Below are 20,698 nucleotides of genomic sequence, written 5' to 3'. Positions count from 1 at the left end.
CGTCAAAATGACGATACATCGACGATAAATGTAATATTCCAACAATATTTTTATTCGAGAAAATGAACATTTCTTAATTGTAATCACATCTATTTAACCGCCCATTAGCCAAATAGTTATTTGGGAAATAATGATTTATCTTATAGTAAAAACAATACATCCTAAAGTAGTTTCATAGTTAAAACACATAATAATGCGGGTCTTGACCTCTAAAGACAATCCCCTTTTACATCCACGTCCAGTTGTGCTGCTGCAATGGAAACTCTTCCTCCCAGATGACCTGCTCGATCCAATCCAGATAGTAGGCAACGCGATGAACAATACCAATGGTAAGCTCCGAACTTAAGTCCGTATTGTCTACGGTGGTGCTTCCAATGCCGATCACCGTGAAAGTACATGCACGGTTGTCTACCGACAGCAAAACACTACCGCCAAATGTGTCCTTTGTCAACGGGGAATTCAGCACACAAGTCTGACTGGGTCGGAAGAAAATATCCTTGTAATGGGGTGGCATTACTGTGTCGCATTCTTGCTCCGTGCCGACGTTTTCGTAAGTAGATTCGGGCCCAGGGTATCCCCCTGAAATTTCCAAAGCCTCTTGAAATCTTGATTGTTGCTTTACACGCTGACTGTACAATAGAGCTAATAAACTATAGAGGAAGAATGTCGCTGGCGTCGCCGCCGCAACATCTCTTGCTGGCGGAGATAGGCAGGGATATAAGTGTCAAAGCGAAAAAGTATGCAGTTTGACAGATAGATACCCGATATGTTCCCGAGCGAGAACAAAGGGAACACCAGCGACATTCGTCCTCTATAGTTTATTAACTCTATTGGCTGTACTCACATCTTGACCTCTGATAAAGCGCGGTTTGTAGCATGGCGTCGTTGAGCTTTTCCGTTCCGATGTTAGCCAAACAGGCCGGAGTATGAGCAACCGAAGTGGCCAGAGCAAGAACGCCCAAATTATGATGCGAACTGGTGGAATTGTAGCCTGGATGGCAGATCATTTTGGAAATAGCGATTCGTTCGTATCGACTGAATCTAACTTCCGTTGGTCGATGCCTTAACGGTGTGGAAGACGTGGTTATGGGACAAAGTATTAGCTAATGAAATTGTGTTCTACTTACCGTAAGCAGTGACAAGAAGTCAATAGTCGATTTGATTTTACAAGTACAGCCAGGCAAACGGAGTCCCGATTATCGCGAAGTGTAACCTAGAAGACAAAATAGGATCATGTTTCTAAAAAACTTAACGGTTTTGTGAAAGACTTACAATATGTGGGAGGGATCCCAATCTATTCCGAGAATTGTCACACACTCCGCTGATTTTCGCGGTGTATCTGCTTTGATGTTCGCACCCTGAATAAAACAAAGGCAAAACAGTTATGTAGTCGTACAATACGAATCGCAAACGGAAATCATCAGAAAATACTTCTTTCACTGATCCTTCTGGGTTTTCCGCCAGACATGATTCCATCGATCCACGGGATATACGGTTGAACATTGACCAAGACGGTGTAGTTTTTGGCATCATTGCCTTGCACTTCTGATGCTACAATTCCTAGGAATGCCCACGACATACCCTCGTAGCTACTGATCATTCCGGAACCAAGGTTAGTGGAAATGCTGGACTTCTCAGCTAGTCCGGAAGCAGAAAAACCTTCGGGACAGCTGAAACAACACTGATTTGGATGGACGCTTACGCCGACTGTGGAGCACTCCTGGCGATCGAGGATACGGATATTCTGTAATTGAAATCCATCGTTTGGAAAGCCGGTGAAGAAGACATTCCGTTCCACGGATGTCGGATTGTATGAGTCCCTCAGGAAACAGCTGTGCGTCACATAAGGTGTTATTCTTACTGGCCAGCTCGTCACCAGTATGACCATATCGTTGACGGAATGTTTCGTGTGTACATGAACTTCGCTAACGTATCGTGTTTGCTCGTTTACGCTACGTTGGTCCAAGTGGCTCCATCCGAAGTGCACTTCCAATGTATTCTCCGGAAACGGTCTGCCGGTGGTGTGATTCAGGACGCACTGCGAAATCGTTAGGACGTGCTTTATGCTGATTAGAGTTCCACTGCATGTTTGTTCAAGAGCATTGGTGTTGGGATTCCGATGGTATATCGCCACACTTCTTTCCCTTCCGAAAAGTGATTGATTGTTAGGTCTGTTATAGCATTTGTCATCCACTGTAAGCATGGGAAGAATTGTAATTAGGATAGGTAGTGCGAATCCCTGTCGATTCAGTTACTTTTCGTAATGGAAATTTATTTGACCTACTTGGGCGTTAAGGCAACATCGGAGAAACACGAACCAGAACCTATAGCAGTGACGGAAATGGGCTCATGATTGGAAACTCGTTTCGTGGAACTACTCATCCCTAAAACTTCATCAACAGAATCCGCATACTCGCCAATATACTGAAGGACCGCGAGATTGGCATCGTAGCACTGCAGGAAGTGCGTTGGACAGGATCCATGGAGCAGGCCTTACTGAAGCCAAGGCGGCGATAACACCCATGGATCCGGGTTATTTGAAAATTTCTTTGCGTACCGGTGTGTGTGCGCGACCAGATATCGCGTCCTCCTCTCCTCTTCTTGGCGTAACGTCCTCACTGGGACAAAGCCTGCTTCTCAGCTTAGTGTTCTATGAGCACTTCCACAGTTATTAACTGAGAGCTTCCTCTGCCAATGACCATTTTGCATGTGTACATCGTGTGGCAGGCACGAAGATACTCTATGCCCAAGGAAGTCAAGGAAATTTCCTTTACGAAAAGATCCTGGACCGACCGGGAATCGAACCCGTCACCCTCAGCATGGTCATGCTGAATACCCGTGCGTTTACCGCCTCGGCTATATGGGCCCTAACCAGATATCGCTATGAACGTCGGAATTCGCGGAAGAAAGTTCTGCGCCTCAACGAAGCTCGACTGAACTACACTACCTGAAAGGAGATCGCGTATGTCGCCATGAAGCCAGGCAGTTGTGCATTGAGGCGACTGCTCCAAAATTTCGGCGAAAAGTAAGTGCAAGTCACCGTGATAAACGCTGACAACCAGGAATGCCTAACCTTCGTCCGTTTGGGAAGAACAAGCAAAACTTCGAAGCAGATTTACACCAAGCAGCATTTTGTCCGATTCCTGTGTGAAAAAAGTGACGGATCTGATGCCAGCTGCTTTGCAAACACCAACCGTTTGCAGAAGGCCTCAAGTATACAGGATCAAATATTTGTTCGTTGAACTTTCGTCCAAGGATCGTCAACTCGAAAGCCACTCGCAACCTTTCGCGGATCTCCGCCAACTCGCCTTCTTCCGTAGTAGCGACCAGAAGGTCATCGACATATATCATCAGGATCACTTTCACTTTCTCGCCATCCTTCACATACAAACATGGGTCCGCCGTTTGTTCCAGCACTGAGCTGACTGACGTAAGCCGCTGGAATTGGCATACATGGTTCTCCTTACCTGTGGCCTCGAAACCGGGCAGTTGCCGCATCAGGACGCGTTCCCCGAGATGCCCATAGGGATACGCTGTTTTTATGCCCAAGTGGCGAACGTACAGGTTCGAAGCAACCGTGAGGAATGTCCGAACGTCGTGAACGTCGTCTACTCAGGTGCGCTGGGTCGACCAACCTTGCTTTGCACTTCATGATCTGTTTTTTCTTTGTTCCGTTTTACCTTGTAAATCCACTTCGAGCATAAAACTTTATCCTTCGGCCGCGGAATCAGCTTTCACGTTCCGTTGATGAGCGTCGATCTCTTCATCCATCGCCTTCCGCAAAACCGGATATTGCATGGCTTCGCGTTGATCGGATGAACTTTCCACTGTACATGCAGCGAATACAACGGCGAATTCCAGATCGTATTCTTCCAAGTACTGTGGTCGTGTTTTTCGAGTGGTCCTCCTGAAGCGTCGAAATCCGGAAATGGGTTCCTCATGGAATTTCTCCCAACAGTTCTTTAGGAAATGTCTTTAGTAGTTTCCTGGAGAATTTCATCAGGGGTGTTTGTGACTTTTTTCAAAAGTTTCTTTGGGAGTTGCTCCAGTTGCTTCAAAAATTACTCAAGAATTTCGTTGGAACACCCCTTAGGAGTTTCTTCGGAAGTTCTTCCAAAAGTTCGGGAATTTTCCAGGAAATCCACTGGAAATTTCCGCAGGAGTTTCATTGGGAATTTTTTTCCCGAAGTTTCATTGGGAATTCCTCCAGGAGTTCCATCGTCATTTCCTGCAAGAGCTCTATTAGAAGTTTCTGTAGGAGTTTTTTAGGAGGTCTTCTATGAGTTCCATTCGGGAGTTTCTCCAGAAGATACTACGGGAATTCTTCCAGGAGTTTCTTCGAGTTGTTCTCCAACAGATTTTTAGGAAATTTTTGTTAGTTGCATCAAGAAATTCTCCAGGAGTTCTTACAGGAGTTTTATTTTCATAAGTTTCTCCGATAATTAATCCAGCAGTTACTTCAAAAATTACTTTAGAAGTTTCTTAAAAAAAATCCCCATCGGAAAATCCTGCAGGAGTTACGTTGTGATTTTTCCCAGAGTTTCATTAAGCATTCCTCCAGGAATTAAATTGGGAATTACTCCAGGCGTCCCATTGGAAATTATTCTATGAGAGTCCATCGCATTTCCTCCAGTTCAGTTGTTCCTTCGGGAATTCTACAATAAATTTCTTCGAGAATTTCTCCAACATTTTTTTCAAAATTTTCTTTAGAAGTTCTCTTAAGAATTTCTTCAGGAGTTCCATGAATAATGACTTCAGAATTTCCATGGAAAATCCCCCAGGAGTATCTTCGGAAATTTTTTGAAGAGTTGCATCGAGAATTCATCCAGTAGTTCCCACAAGTTTCATTGAGAATTCTTTCAGACACTTTATCCAGAATTTCTGCACGAGTTCCTTTAATAATGAATTACTGCAGTAGTTTAAGAAAAAAACTCAGGAGTTCTATGAGGGACTCCTGTAAAAGTTACTTTGGAATTTTTCCTGATGTTCCATTGATATTTTTTTCTGAAGTTCCATCGGAAGTTGTTTTAGAAGTTTCTCCGGGAATTTATCTTGGAGTTCCTCCGGCAGTTATCTCAGGATTTATATAGGAGATTCCTGTAGGTATCGGCAAGTCCTCTAGTATTGCTATCTTTTTTTGTTAATATTTTTCGGCAATTTATTTTGGAATTCCATATGGAATTTCTTCAGAAGTTATTTTGGGAACTATTGCAGAAGTTTCTTCGAGAATATGTGCAAAAGTTTTTTCGGAAAATATCTTCAATAGTTTAAAAAGAATTTCTTGAGGATTTACTTCAACAATTTCTAGAAATATTTTCAAAATTCTCCTGGCGTTCCTTTGGGGATTCCTTCAAGAGTTCGTTTAATAATTTCAACAGAAGTTCCTTCGAAAAATTTCTCCTGGAGTTCCATCGAGTTTTTTTTTTAACAGAAGTTCATTCGTGAATTCCTCCAAGAGTTTTTTTCTGATAATCTCTGCAGAAGCTGCATTCCAATTCCATTGGAAATCTCTTCAGGAACTCTACTAGAACTTCTATTGGCTAGATATTCAAGAAATTTCAGTTATGATTTTTCTTTAGAGATGAACCAGCCAAGAGCTGTGCTGAAAATCTCTATAATAAAGATAATTAATTAATTCATTTATGATTTCTCCAGGAGTTCCCTCAATAATTTCTTCAAGAGTTTTATCGAGAATTACTCAATTCCCCCAGGATTTTTGTTTTTGAAATCAATTCAAGAGATTTATTGAAAAGTCCTGCAGGTACCAGGTAAGGTGCAGGTAAGCATTTCTTGCAGGAGCTTGAATACGATTCTTTTTAAGATATTAACTACAAGTCTATTAGGAATCTCTCATAGCTTATAAAATTCTTCTAGGAACTCCTCTCGGAAACCGCAATGAAACTACTCAACGAACTCCTGGGAAAATTTTCGTTGGAACTGCTAGAGGCATTTCTGATGGAATTCCTGGAAGAATTCCCTGAAGCAATTCTCGAAAAAAAAAATTTCATCGGGAAACCCGAAACCCTGGGTTGAAACTGGATGAGATCACAGTTTCAACCCCAACCCGACTTCGGTTTCGCTTGTACTAAAGTTTGTTTGAGTTTGTTTGACGTTTGTTTGTTTACACATTTCCCGCCAATCTAGTTCCAACCCAGGTTCAAAAAGAAAGTTTTAAAGTTTAAAACGACTTCAGCGTTTTAGTACAATGACGTACGTCACGCAACGCATCATTGTGGCTAAAACTATACTATACTCGAGACACTTTAATAATTGTGGCTTGCTGCACTGAAAGCCGCTTCAAACTGATCTGTCAGTTGAAGTCGAAGTCGACGCAGCATTGTGTCTCCCGCTTCACTACTGTCAGCACGAGCGCTTACGCGATTGCTACACTGAACGGCGGCTTGCGGTGAAAATTACTATTCTGAGGGTCAATTTAAATACACAACGCCACTAAATTTGTGCAGACTTAGTTTCGTTTCAATTCAATTGAATTATGTTTTCAATTTTACCATGGATTCGATTTTCAATTAAAAAAAGTTTCTGTTGACAACCGGATTCGAACCAAGAACCTTGACATCACCAGGCTCGCACGCTACCACTCGGCTGTCGAACCGGTTGATGTGAGAAGAAACAAAACGCACATAAGAAGCCATTGGTGGGTCGATGATCATGTTTTGCCATGGTAAATTTAAAAACATGTTTATGCTTGTCATTACTGCAAGCCGCCTTTCAGCGTAGTCATAACAACAATAATCCGTATTGAACAGTAACCTAGTGTTGCTTGGAACTAACGATTGATTGGGATGTGTTTGAAGTTGGTGAAGATTTTGCGTATCTTGGACCGAAAAGCTTTTGGAGCTATTGAGTGTCTAGTGCTCCGGACGATTTTCGGTTATAGCTAGAAAATAGTGTGTGGCGCAGACGCTTGAATCCCAATTTGTAGGGTTTTTGACCCCATTCCCAGCACTACAGGTAAACAAAATTGTTCAATTCCTAAATTCACAACGAAACGACCGTTTTCGTCCACTTCTTCCATTCGAATCAGACACCTTATTGCGTGAACTTGTTGTTTACAGAGATTGTTGTTAAGATTTTCTGCCGGAAAGTTGATTTTGAACGATTTTACTGCACCTAGTCCAGCACCAATTCTCGGCATTAGTGCCGAACTTCCTGCAAAATCAAATGGGAAATCACTTCGGCACCCAGCTTTGTGCTGACAAAGTGCACCCGTATGCGTGTAAAAGTTGTTTTGAGCACTTATGCGGATTCATAACTGAAATAAATTTTGTTGTGGAAACAACCGATTCCATAATTTTACTAAGGGTGCTATTACACTCTTTGCCCAGACGCCAAATATTTGACCACTTTTGACAGATAAATTTTGGTAGGTTGTTTGGCTCAATTTGTCCCTATTCGTTTTTCGAGAGTGACAAATATTTTTGTTTGCCAGGTACACCTTGGTCAAAATTTAACTGTCAAAAGTGGTCAAATATTTGGCATTGGTCAAAGAGTGTCATACTAGCTTAACCGTACCTATGATTCTCAACCGACAACAATTTCCAGTTAATTCCACTAAAACACTGTCAACTTAACTAGCAGTGCAGTTAACATTACCAAAAATAACATTAATTTAACAAATGAGCATTGTATTTTTAACCATACTGTGTTGTAAAATGCGTGTCGTGGAAAAAATAACAATGTTTTGTTGTTGAGACGACTATGCTTTTAGTTGAATTTACTACAATGCATTGTAATTTCAAGCATATTTCTGTTACCTTAACAGATTTTGTTGTCGGTTGAGAATCATAGGTACGGTTAGTAATTTTACTATGGAATCAGTAGTTTCCACAACAATATTTATTTCAGTGTAATAAACGTGTAGCTTATTGACTGTACACAGCAAAAAATAAATGCAACCCGCCCGATGTAACTCACTCCGATGTACTAAATAAACAATGTAAACACGATTCCTATGTACGATTACATCGTTTTGATGTAAAATCTTTTGTTCTTATGTGTACATCCTCCTGTGTAATATTCATGCAACCGACGGATTGATCGGGTTGCAGCAGTTCAGATTTAATATTAGACAACAGTTTTTTCTGTGTAGATCTCGTTGCGGAAATGTTGCGGGAGATGATTACCTACGAAAGTACGTTTGGAAAATATGCGGCAAGTGATATTTTGATTTGTTTTGCTGTGATGTGCCGGGAATTGACGCGGGTTCCCAAGTAGTTCGAAACCCTATTTGAGATTCAAAGCGATGTGGACCAGTAGACCTGAGCCAAAGATAAAAAAAAGTGTTCAAAGAAGCGAGTAATCTTCATTACACGCGTTTGACAATTTGCTGATCATTCTGACAGTTCTGTATAAGTAAGACTGAGACGGCCATGATTTTTGTCCTTTTCTAGCTCACGCGTTATCTGTCAAAATTTTCGTTCGTGCAATGAAGGATTGTTAAACATATATTTACAACACGGTATACTTCAGTAGGCTGGGCACGTTATGGAATCTAGTATGAATAAAGCGTCACCTACCTTCGGGCGGTGCATTCCAGATGCTTTGCTCAATCCAGTCCAAATGGTGGGAAATCCGAGCGTGGATTTCATTCCAAGACATTACCGGAAATTCGGCAATTCTCTCATTATGAACCTTCAGCCCAACTATTGTCGGCATGCAGGATCGCTTGTTGAACGTCTGTAATAAAGCACCGGATGATGCACTATCTAGCAATTTTGAATTGGTTTTGTGTAGCAAATGATCGGAGCTGTTAACGCATAGTTCACCGATCTGATCAGACCGGTTGAACCACGAATGTCCACGGAGGGAGTCACATTTTTCGTGCAACGTGATTCTATTGGCGGTAGATATTACTAGCATCGTTTGGTCGCCTACAAATATAAAAGTCAGAGAAAAAATAACTTTTTGAAAACAAATTTCCTAGGTATATCAATTTACCAATCGATTCAGCTACATGTAAGGTTTTAACAAGGACGTCGATCAGATTTTCCGTCCAGTTACTTGCCAAACAAGCGGGAATCAGAGTGTTACTAAGCACAATTTTCTCCTCCAACCTGATCACAGCGAGATCGAAGTGCTTCCTGCCTTCGGAGTATTTCTGATGACAGAACATTTCCGAAATGGCCACCACTCCGTACGATTCGATTCGTACTCTTGCGTGTCCTACATACTCGAAACCAGCTCGAATGCAGCTGCAAGTGGTTATGACGTGGGACTCTTCCACTAAGGCACCGTTGCATATCACCTTGTCGTCTAGGTCGATTAACATTACCTAAATAGTAAGGGAATATGACATTTGGGGAAAGAAACGTACGGAAGGAATGTTCGGGAAACTTACGTTGTGTCGGTATCTGTTGTTCAGACAATCACCGTTGACCAGTTTTAGCGACAAACTCTGAAACCGTTCGCATTCTGGGATTGATCGGAAATGAAACGATACAATGGTTTACGATGGACATCTTTATAACATTTCTCAAGTAGTTAATATACTAGCTGATTTTGTTAATTTTTTCAAAGCTTCGAATATTATTATAAGTTGTATCTATACACTCAGGCAAATAAACCTAAGATTATCATAAGGTCTAAGTTATGAAATGGTCTTTAACCCTTTCGGGACGGATGGGTCATATTAGCCAACCTTATATGATAAGCTGTATAAAATCAAGGACAATAGATAGCTGTATGGTTTCTTTGGCAAAGTTGTACCGCCAGATGATAAGAATTAGGAAAAAATATTATGGATCATATTTAGTTACACCAAAACGTCCCAGGAATCCAGAACATTTGGTAATTTTCAGTTCTAAGAGAATGCTATCAAATCTAATGAACACCGAGTATTTCCACCATTGTTTACACCTACATATGTCCAACCGTGTTCTATGAGCCTGTGTCCATCATGAATATTGTGGTCATTCGGATATGAGATGTTCTATGCTCTCCAAATCATCCGAAACTTCAGCCAAAATGGTCTATCAGATCAACCAAGGTATGTGTAGTATTTTTGGATATTCTATTTATCAAGTTAGATTCTGCGAGGCTATACGCAATACAATTTAATTTCCAACAAATCAAATATTTAAAGTTCTCCAAATCATCCTGGAGGTCAGCTCACATGATCTACCACAACAACCAGAACATTGTATATGTCTCCAGCCAACGAAACATACCCAATCAGGTTCTATAAATCATGATGGAACATTCATGATTAATGTTCATGCATGTAAGACATACTAGGTTCATTTATAGCATCCGAAACCTCAGGCCAAGTTATCTATACCATCAACACAAGCATTCACATTTACTTCACCAGTACCACGTATCCATTTATGCTCAATGAGCCCATGCGCCGTATTACAGGTATTTTTTTTTGTAATCTAGATGTCCTAGTGTTGTTTCGTCAGCGGAATGAGAGTGCGTTTTCCAAGATCTCCAATAACTTTTATTGAGGGTATTCTAATATCCTAAAAATCATGTGATAATTTACGTATTATGCATATAGCCAAACTATCTCAACAGGGACTTACGTTTTAGTCACACCTCATCCGCTCAAGATCCAATTATTTCGAGAATCTTATTCCTCAATATTGTCTATAGATACGGCTGCCGCACGGGTAAAATTCTGCTCCAAAAATTATAAAAACGACTCATGATTTCATGAGCCTAGTACATTTTCGTTTTATAAAAATACACCATGATTTGTAATCATGATAGTATGAGCCATTGTATCGTAACGCTACCAATGCGTTACTTTTTTCCTGAAATCATAATACTAAATCATATTTTTGAGATTTTGAATCATGGTTTCGGGTGCGCATCGCTTATGAATCTGAGTACCATGAAGCTAAATCATGTTATTGAGATTTCGAATCATGGTTCCGGGTGCGCATCGCTTATGAATCTGACAGATTTTTAAGACCATGAAACTAAATCATGTTATTAAGATTTCGAATCATGATTTCGAGTGCGCATCGATTATGAATCTGACAGATTTTTTAAGACCATGAAACTAAATCATGTTATTGAGATTTCGAATCATAATTCCGGGTGCGCATCGCTTATGAGTGTGGTGGATTTAAAAAAAAATAAAAAAAAATTCCGCCATTTCAGAGGTGGTTTAATGATGACCCAAAAGCAAAATATGTTTCTATAGTAATCACTATGAAGAATATTCAATAGCACGGAAAGATGCGATTAGGATGGTGCTGGTGTCGTTTGACTGGAACAGGAACGAAGCCATAATGGGATCGAACGGATCCGGGGCGAGGAATGACAGCCGCAGCCGGTTGAGCTGGAATGAGAATGAGAATGAATGTTACTTACACATTATTTTTTTCAATCATTAGGAAGAAATTTCAACACGCTTTTTTTACTCACGCGTCGCTAAACGGAGCCGGTACAGGAATAGAATCGGACATTGCCGGGACGGTGCCTGCGGCGTTTTCTATGCGGCCGAGATGGGGCAGGTGTCGTTTGACGGCACCGGAACTGGAAACAAATGAAGTCGGAACGGAGTTGGACAAGGAATGGCAGCCACGTTTGAGCTAGAACAAGAACGATGGTGTGCAATCGAATTTAGAAATGAGTAAAAACAACGTAAGAAAACATTTTCGGCACATTTTACTTACCAGTTTCTTTGAGAGAAGAACACACTAGAACGCTAATAAAACAAACGCGGGTCTAAAGTAAGAGCTCTATAGAGTAACTACTTGACTATATAAATTCACTTTTACCGGTAGTTCCAAATAATAATTGTACGAAGAAGGGTTAACTATCGGCGTAGGATAAACTGCATGAAATCTAGTAATAAGTATACTAATTAGGAACAAATTTAGTTTTGAGTTACTTCACATGATCCTTACTTGCTTTTAGCGATAAATATAATAATTGTGCATGTCAATTTACCACTAATAATTTAGGATTAAATATCTCAACTTTGTTGCATGAGCATGTAATTCAGTTACGTAACAATGACTTTTGCTTTTCGTTCCTTTATCTATTTATCATCTCCCTTATCAACCTTATCACTGTCATCCATCACTCATCTCACTTTCATAGGCGCACGCTGGGTTCTCGTTAGGGGGTACGGTTAGAAGATATTGGAGAGCGATGCGGCACAGTGGTTCGCAACACCTAGGTTCTCCAAATCATCTTGGAGATAGGGCCATTTCCAGTGCATTTTGTTTGCAGGTATTCAGCAAACTTTGCTGATTTTTTTTGTGCTGATTGCATTCAGCAACACGAGTTTACTGAATATCAGCAATTATTTTTCAACTTGCTGAACCATTCAGTAATTTTGACAGTTGATCAGCAACGTTGTGCTGAAACCCAGCAAAAATGTTGCTGAAATTCAGCAATTTATTTTGCTGATTTTTTTTTGTGCTGGAAGTGTTTCAAAAAATTTTGTGTGTATGATCTACCACAACAACCAGAGCTCTGTACGTGGGATCGTACACAAATTACGTCACGCTTTTAGGAGGTAGGGGGGTTTCGCAGAACGTGTCCACTTTTACAAAACATATTGTTCACGACCAGCGAGGCAATACTAACTGGTTCTACAAAGCAAGATGAATCATTCTTGATTAATGTTGATGTGTGTAAGGCATTCTAGGTCTAAAATTTAAGTTCCAATGATCTTTAAGATCAAAGCATCAGCACTCACATTTGGTTTTGCAATATTATTTATCCACTTTTGATCAGTAAATATATACGCAGGAACTTATGTATTTTTTTTCCGTGTTCTACAAATCATCCTAGAAATCAGCATGCAATCTACCGCAACAGCTAGTTTATAGTACAAGTTTCATAGATTTCCGCGGTAAGCGAGACATAGAGCAAGATCGACCATTCATGATTTCGATTTTGGTGTGAGTCAGATATTCCAAGTCATTCATTATCATCCAGAACATCAGGTCACCCAAGTCTGTGATAGTTCCTTTATTTTATATCACAGAAGATATGTACAATCTTTTAGTGAGTTTAATCCTATTTATGCATTAGGTAATGCACATCTCGCTGGCGTAGTGTACGGGCAGCGTGAATGACTGGATTAAAATGATTTCAATGCACGACTAGGGTTGAACGCAGCACTACAGATATTTTTTTTTTAATATAGAAGTTCTAGACCCAAAAAAATCGTCCGAAAGATCAGGTCATATGATCCATGAGATCAACTTTGAAGATGCTCCTTTACAACGATAGATACCAATTAAGCCTTTATAAATCAGTGTTGATTATTATCTCGGACGGGACATGACAGCTGGCTGGTACAAGCCGTCCCATTATATTATGCATTTCCAGATAGAAATATTGGCACCACTATATGGGAAAACTCGGAAGAAACTCTTAGAGGAATACCTTATAAAACATACGCTGAATTAATTATTTAAGAAGTTGTTAGAGGAATTTCTCAAGAAAGGTTGTTCTGTAAGAATTTACTAAAATGTGAGAACTTAATAAAACAAAAACTCATAGAAGATTTATTTACGGATCATCTGGGGTGACTTCAAAAAGAATTCCATAGAAAAACTCCTAAAGGAATTCTGTAATAAACACCTGGAAGATTTACATTAGGAATATCTGAGAGAATTCAAGAATCATCTTCCGAAGGAATTTAAGAGAATTCTGCAGAAACTGCAGACGGAGCTCCTGAAGAAATCAAAGAAGAAACTTCTTGAAGAATGCCAGGGTTTCTCCAGGATTTTCTTTTGTAAGTCCAATCCCTCCCAGATTCATCTTGAAAATCCTTCTTGGATTCCTATAGGTGTTTCTTCTGTGGTTATTCTAGGAGTTCCTTCTGAGATTCCTCCTGGATATCTTTCTGGGTTTCTGCAGGAGAAACTCCTTTCTGAGAAAAACTAGGCATACCTTCTGGAATTGCTCTAGAAGTTCCTTTCTACAGGAATTCGTGATAACTCCGGGATGCCTTTAGGACGTCTCAATAGCATTCCTCCAGAAGGCCCTTCATCGGATCTTCTCACAAAACCTTCTGGGGTACCTCGGGGATTTTGTTCTGAGATTACACCAGGTGTTCTATCTGGCATTCCTACAGGAATTTCAACCGGGATTTTTTCCGGAATTAATTAAGAGGGTCTTTCCGATATTCCTTCTAGAATTTATTCCAAGATCCCAACAACATTGATTGTATTGACTTGGCAGTCAGTCAGTCAGTATAAGACTGCAGAGCAAAAATAAGCAATATACCAACTGCCGTAATTCTGCAAAGTGACGTAAGCGACATTGAGAGTTTTGGCCCAATTTTTGGTTATTATGCATAAAACTCTTGCTCATCCTCTAAGTGTCTTTCCATGGATGATAGATTTCGACTAGATCTTGCATTCTAATACAGCAAGCATACCACAGGGTTATTTTTACACCAGATATTATATATAATATACCAAAAAATATCGAAATTTTGAATGGCGCTTACGTCACTTTGCAGAATTACGGCAGCCAAGGATTCCCAGTTGAAATTTCATCCAATAACTTTCAAGGTTCCTTCAGGAACTTCTTCCGGAGTTCCTTCTCGAGTCCTCCAAAAACTCTATAAGCGATTCCTCCGGGAGGTCCATCTGAAATTTCTCTATGAATTCATTCAGCGATTCATCCGGGTAACCTTTCTGGAATTCAACCAAAAAAATCTTGCGGGGTTCCTTTAAGAACTTTTTCACCCGTTCCTCCAGGAACTCCTTTCAAGATTCTTACATTAACTCAATTCAGAAATTATTTCTTTTTTTACTTTCTCCAGATTCTTGTGGAATTCCTCCAGAAGATTATTCTGGAATTCTCCTAGACGTCTTAATCCTTGTGGGATTTATTGCATAATTCAAGAGTTTTTTTTTTATAGAACTACTTAGTACGAGTTCCTCCAGGGGTTCCTTCTGATTTCCCTATAAATGTCTCGCTAACAGTTCTATCTGGGAATTGTTTCTGAGAACCTCAATAGAAAAAAAAAATTGAAAATGTTATAATTTACGAGGAATTCAGCCCTAGGCTGGTTTGCCTTGGAATGTTCCGAAAAGAGGAATTATAGAAAACATGTCTTAAGGAATGTACACTCCCGTTCAAAAGTTTGGGGTCACCCCCTCAAAAACATGTCATTTTTTAGGCCCATATCTCCGCCAATTTGCGTCCGATTTCAAAACCCTAGGTTTCATTCGAAAGATAATAATTCAAAGAAACTTTGAACACGATTTAAAAGAAACTTTTTCAAAAAAATTTGTATGTAAACTTAACCAAAAGTTGCCAAATTTTCTAAAAAATGAATATAAACTTACGGTAGTGTCGCTGGAAGTTGGGTCGACCAAATTTTAAGATGAGAGCGGTAATATGACCCATTTTCTATTAGCTTTCAACTGCTTTTTATAGAACTTAGCTAAAAAATCTAGAAAAAAAGTTATTAAGTAAATTAATCCTTGATGTCATCGGCCAAAAGTTTGGGGTCACTTTCGTAAAACATGGAAAAGTGATTTGTTGATATCTTTTCGCTTTTCGCTTTTCGTTACCTTCGGAACGCTCCATAGTTTCACTGGTGTATCTTCGAACAAATTTGAAGTTTCGAGGTGGAAGTCGGGAAATTGTCAGTTGGAGAACTAGATTGGAATAAATTTCCATGGGGAAATAAAAAATCATCAAAGCGTGCTACGCGGTCTCCCTATGCTCGCTGTAGGCAAAAGCTTGCCTTCCACCACCAGGTTCGCTAGTGTTCAGCTATCAAACGAGCAGTGCTTTTCGTGGAGAAGATTCACCCCCGTGATCTAATTCTCGTTTTCTCCAGAATCCCACTAGCAAGTCAAAAATTAGCGCACACTTTCACGCGGGGGAATCACATATTTCGAATTCAATCACGCTATCCATGAAAGCCATCATTTTTTTGTTCTAAGTTCCAAGACCACGAAACGTCAAGGACTTTGAAAATATTCTCATAGTAACCATGCCATGCCCTATGGATTTCTGCACGAATTTATGCTGGCCTGCTTACTCTCACAGAAGAATTTGACGTTTGAGAGGTGCCGCTCCGCTCAAATGTCAAATTGCCTGTAAGAGTAAGCACTTCAGCATAAACTCTGGCAGAATTCCAAAAATGTAATAGTTTTATGTTTACCGGGAAAACTATTCGGTGTGAATAGAATAGAATAACAAATAAATATCATACTTTAAGAACATGCTTGAGATCTTGTCAAGGGGTAGTCTTGGATGAATGAATATAAATTCACGTACATTTTGGATGACCTTGTATATTTCTAATGCATTCAAAAAGTAGCTGAAGGTAATATTTTGGTTTAGAGGATCTACTTGGATATATGTATTTCATAACAATAAGACACAATTAAAGTCTTGGTTGATTTGGTAGATTGAATGGTTCAAATTAACATACTTTTTGGAGGATCTAGAATATTTTTAGTACGTTGACGCAGTAGCAAAAGTTAGTATTTTGACTGAGAGGGTCTACTTGGATATGTTTTGATACGATATAACATATTTTAAACGTTTATTGATCTGGTAGATCAAGTAATATTATTTCGGGACAATTTGGAGTGTCGTCGATATCTGAAATACTTTTGAATCGGTAAAAAAAACTTTTCTTGACTCAATGAGTCTTATCAAACATGTTTTGCTAGGAGGAACGTAGGAATTTCATGTGTTTATTTGAATCTCCCAGTATTACAACTCTAGGACAGTTTGAATGACCTAGAACATCCCGAAAAAAAAAAATTTAACATAATATATCAGTGTTCCCTAAGTATTATAATGTACATAAATTCGTTCCCGAAATATGTATAGAAAAAAGTCGTCCCGAAAGGGTTAAACAATTCATAACGGCTAGATTGAATTTCATAAGGTCGGTTTATGACGCAAAATCGACTCACAGTTTGGCTTTTATACACATTTAGCACCACGATATTCTCAAGCGTCGATAGCCGCGTGGGTTGGGCACGAGCTCACTGATCTCGACGTTCATGGATCGATTCCAGTCTGCATCATTTAACGATTTTTCTGCTCCTTTCATAAGTTTATCTTATGCAATTAGGTCAAAATAAGCATGTTTAATTTTCATAAGGTACACACCAAACGCTTTCAGCAATATTTTGCTGAATTTTGCCGAGCTGAAGGGTTCAGCAAATTTTTTTGCTGAACTTTCGGCAAAGTTTGCTGAATTTCAGCAAAACGTTACTGGTGATCAGCAGAGTTTACTGAACAAATCAGCAAAATTTTGCTGAATTTCAGCAAAATGTTGACTGAAACCTTCAGCTCGGCAAAATTCAGCAAAATTTTGCTGAAACCCTCAATCGATTTTTGGTGTGTATTCTTATGGCATCCATACTTTACAGTTATGGCTAAATTTCATAAGGTATTTTGATGAATTTCGGTAGTTTACTTCGCTGAGTGTAGATAATTACCTAGCTCGCTTATTCGCTTCTGTTTGCTCGCCTAGTGAGGGCCACTTTCGGCGAGCATTTCTCTAATCCAAATCATGTACCGCTGAACGTAGACAAAAACGGTGAACTTGAATGGGTTGATTCCCTGTTTCAAGTTATTCATCTTTCCGAGCGAAATGATTCCTCTGAGCAGCCAACGATCGCCATCACTGATGTACATTCCACCACCACTGTCTCCCGGTGCAGGGCTGGTTCCTAAACCACGGAAAAAAGATTATTGTATCGCTTGCGTGTACATTTTGTGATTTATATTACCGTTTTGGTTTCCGGAGCAGAACACATTTTCATTCAGAATATTCCCGAACAGCAGCGGATCGTCCTTCAGGCATTGCAAATAACCAACCACGGGTAGCGAAGCTGTCCGAAGAACATCCGATACGGTCCCATTCTCGGTTTTTCCCCAGCCTGTGACCCAGCCGCGTTGACCTTCCAGATCTCGGAAATCAAGATCTTCCGTTTGGTCCAGACAAATTGGAATCACTGTCTCGGAGTAATCCACGGCCAAACGCATCACCAGGACTGCAATATCATTCTTATTTTGCTCATACTCTGGATGGACGTGCCTCTGGCTTACATCACGAATCACATCCTTATCGGTCACTTTCGACAGATTACGCTGACCGAAATGCAGCTCAATCTCATACATAATCGCAGGTAACGAATTGCGAGCTAGGCGCTTGACCACGCAATGCGCTGCCGTCAGGACGTGCCTCTCGTTGATCAAAGTACCTCCGCAGCCATACTTGAATGTATCGTCACTGCTCAGCCTCTGAAAGACGGCCGCGTGCCATGGCCAATGGCCTTCTTCCACTTGCCAACCTTTCCTGATCAGTTGACGAAAACCATGCTTCCTAATTCCGCACTGATAGAATGATGCACCGGACAAGCACACGGAGGCTATCACTAGGAAACACACCAATTTGCACATCTTCTGATGCTGGGTCACATGCGTCTTGTGCCATAATCAGGAAGCGACTACCGTGCACATGCAACGGAGAATATGTACCTTCAGTGATGAACATTCGTTTAGGCGGCTATGCCCATACATAAGATTATACACTCAATCTTCTTTTTACGTACGTTTCTTTTGCGCCGATTCTGTTTACGTCGTTTACTTTTTTGATGTAGGACACATCTCTCTTTTCTATACCGGGTGTTATTTCAAATTTTTGGCAGAATCGGCTGTGTTACGTTTCAAGTGGAGAATTTAAACGTTAAAAACTCTCAGTCATTTATGATTAGATGATATTGAAATGTTGGCCCCAATCGATTGAAAATCTCTACATCATAGTCTGGAGCATCATAGGAGACCTAAACGCCTAAACGCTCAGGTAGACCAGGAGGAGGAATCAAGACGGCCGATTGGAAGCTCAGTGTCCATTAGCTGACGAATGAAAACGGTATACGACTCACTGATTTTACCGCCTCCGAAAACATGGCCATACGTGGCACCTTTTTCCAACAGAGCCTCCCTAACCGTTACACCTGGAGAATCACCACAGCAGATGGAATCCCAAATCGATCACGTTCTGATTGATGGACGGCACTTCTCCGACATTATCGACGTCAGGACCTATCATGGCGCAGAATCTCGAGGCAGCGTTGCCGGAAAAGGGTGTGCTCGATGTGGCCTCTCTTTTTTTTTCCTTCTAAACCATAGGGGGATAATCTGCAAACAGACACCCTAATATCAAGGATAGGGTAGTGTGGGGTTGAGGCCGTCTTCTACAACAATAGTAAAAGCCCGGACTACTCTCTCCTCGTACCCACTAAACACATTCCTATCGTCGCCAAACCCTACGTCTCTCCGGAACTTCCAAGAAGGTATTGCTTCAGAGAGGGGCTAGTGCATATCGTACCCTCAAGGTTAGCTGCGTAGCCTAGCAGCAACGAACATCGATGAGTCGCTCTGGAGAGTCCATCACGGTAGCATGCTGGCGCTTAGCCAGTTTCCCGAGTGGTCCTCACCACTCCCTTTGTCCTCCGAAGGCGGGCAGGGTCAACCCCGCCCACGCCCAACTGCTTGGCAGACATCAGGAACTGATGCCCACGTGCAACACGATCTGACCTGCCCGCAAAGGAAGGGTATCACTACCCTTCAGGCCCTATCAGATGCATACGTAGGTTACAGACAGCAGGGTCTCACCTACCCCGACCCTTGCCGGGGACCCCTTTCCAACCGCGGGCTCGGATCCAACCCAGTAGACCGACGCCACGACAGCATCGCTACCGGGAAGTCCTCTCCGCGGCCACTTAATCGCTGTAAGGGTCGATCTCGACCGCAGGGCACCGGTATGACCTACGAAGCCGACTCCGAACCCCTGGACCACCTCTTGTACTGCATCTGGACTAGCCATTCTCCGAGTCCACGCGCCACTTCCTCTGTAGCTCCCAGACGATATGGGTAATAGCCGTTGAAACGGCATTCCAGCCAAACTCATCCCTACACATCCTCTGGACCAAGTTGTCCGGAGTTGTGTCCTCCCCGCATGTGGCAAGCATGCGGTCACGCATTGTGCGAAAACGCGGGCACACGAACAAAACGTGTTCCGCCGTTTCCTCTAAACCATTGCACACTGGGTATTCGGGAGAATCCGTATGCCCGAAACGGTGTAGATACTGTCAGAAGCAACCATGACCTGTAAGGACCTGTGTCAGGTGGAATGTAACTTCCCCATGGCGCCTATTAATCCAACTATCTACCCTCGGTATCAACCTGGGTCCACCTTCCTTTGGTGGAACTGTCCCACGCGCGCTGCCATTTGACCATAGAGGCCATCCTGGCAGTCCTGCGTATGCCTCTTCTGCCGCGCATTTCGAAGCACTCCATGTCCTCACTGATAAGAATGCTGATAGGCACCAGTAATGACGCAGAGAGCGCCGTGTGACACGGTACGGTACGCGCTCGCAACCCTCAGGCACATAAGCCTGTAAGTACTTTCCAGCTTCCGTCGGTAGCATTCAGTACTTAACGCGGTACCCCACGCTGGGCAGCCATACTGCCGTTATAAGCATAGTTGTCCCATGTTACTTTTTGACGATTTTGACTTTTTTGCATCAGGCGCTCTATTTATACGTATATTTTCATATAACATCAAAAAATAACATACTTTGTTCGAAGACTTAATCAAAAGCATGTCAAGTCAAATTGTCCCACTGTTGAATTTCTACGCATGTCTGTCCCACAACTGAAATTCTACGCATAACAGTCCCACTATAAAATTTCTACGTAAAACCGATAC

General features: G+C 41.2%; 1 protein-coding gene across 1 annotated transcript; it reads right to left on the bottom strand.

The window, feature by feature from the left end:
• Positions 1–36: 36 nt before the first annotated feature.
• Positions 37–18,606, bottom strand: LOC109422068 (uncharacterized). Its single transcript, XM_029855444.2, is given in 10 exon segments — positions 37–579; positions 845–1,062; positions 1,128–1,213; positions 1,273–1,358; positions 1,432–2,193; positions 8,538–8,891; positions 8,959–9,292; positions 9,359–9,432; positions 17,418–17,651; positions 17,712–18,606. Coding segments are annotated over 10 exon segments (3,174 nt in total). The 5' UTR covers positions 18,385–18,606; the 3' UTR covers positions 37–226.
• Between the last annotated feature and the right edge of the window lie 2,092 nt (positions 18,607–20,698).

The sequence above is a fragment of the Aedes albopictus genome, chromosome 1, assembly GCF_035046485.1.
Source record: "Aedes albopictus strain Foshan chromosome 1, AalbF5, whole genome shotgun sequence".
NCBI classification, from domain to species: Eukaryota; Metazoa; Arthropoda; class Insecta; order Diptera; family Culicidae; genus Aedes; species Aedes albopictus.
The sequence above is the reverse complement of the archived record's forward strand: the minus strand, read 5'-3'. Positions and strand labels throughout refer to the sequence as shown.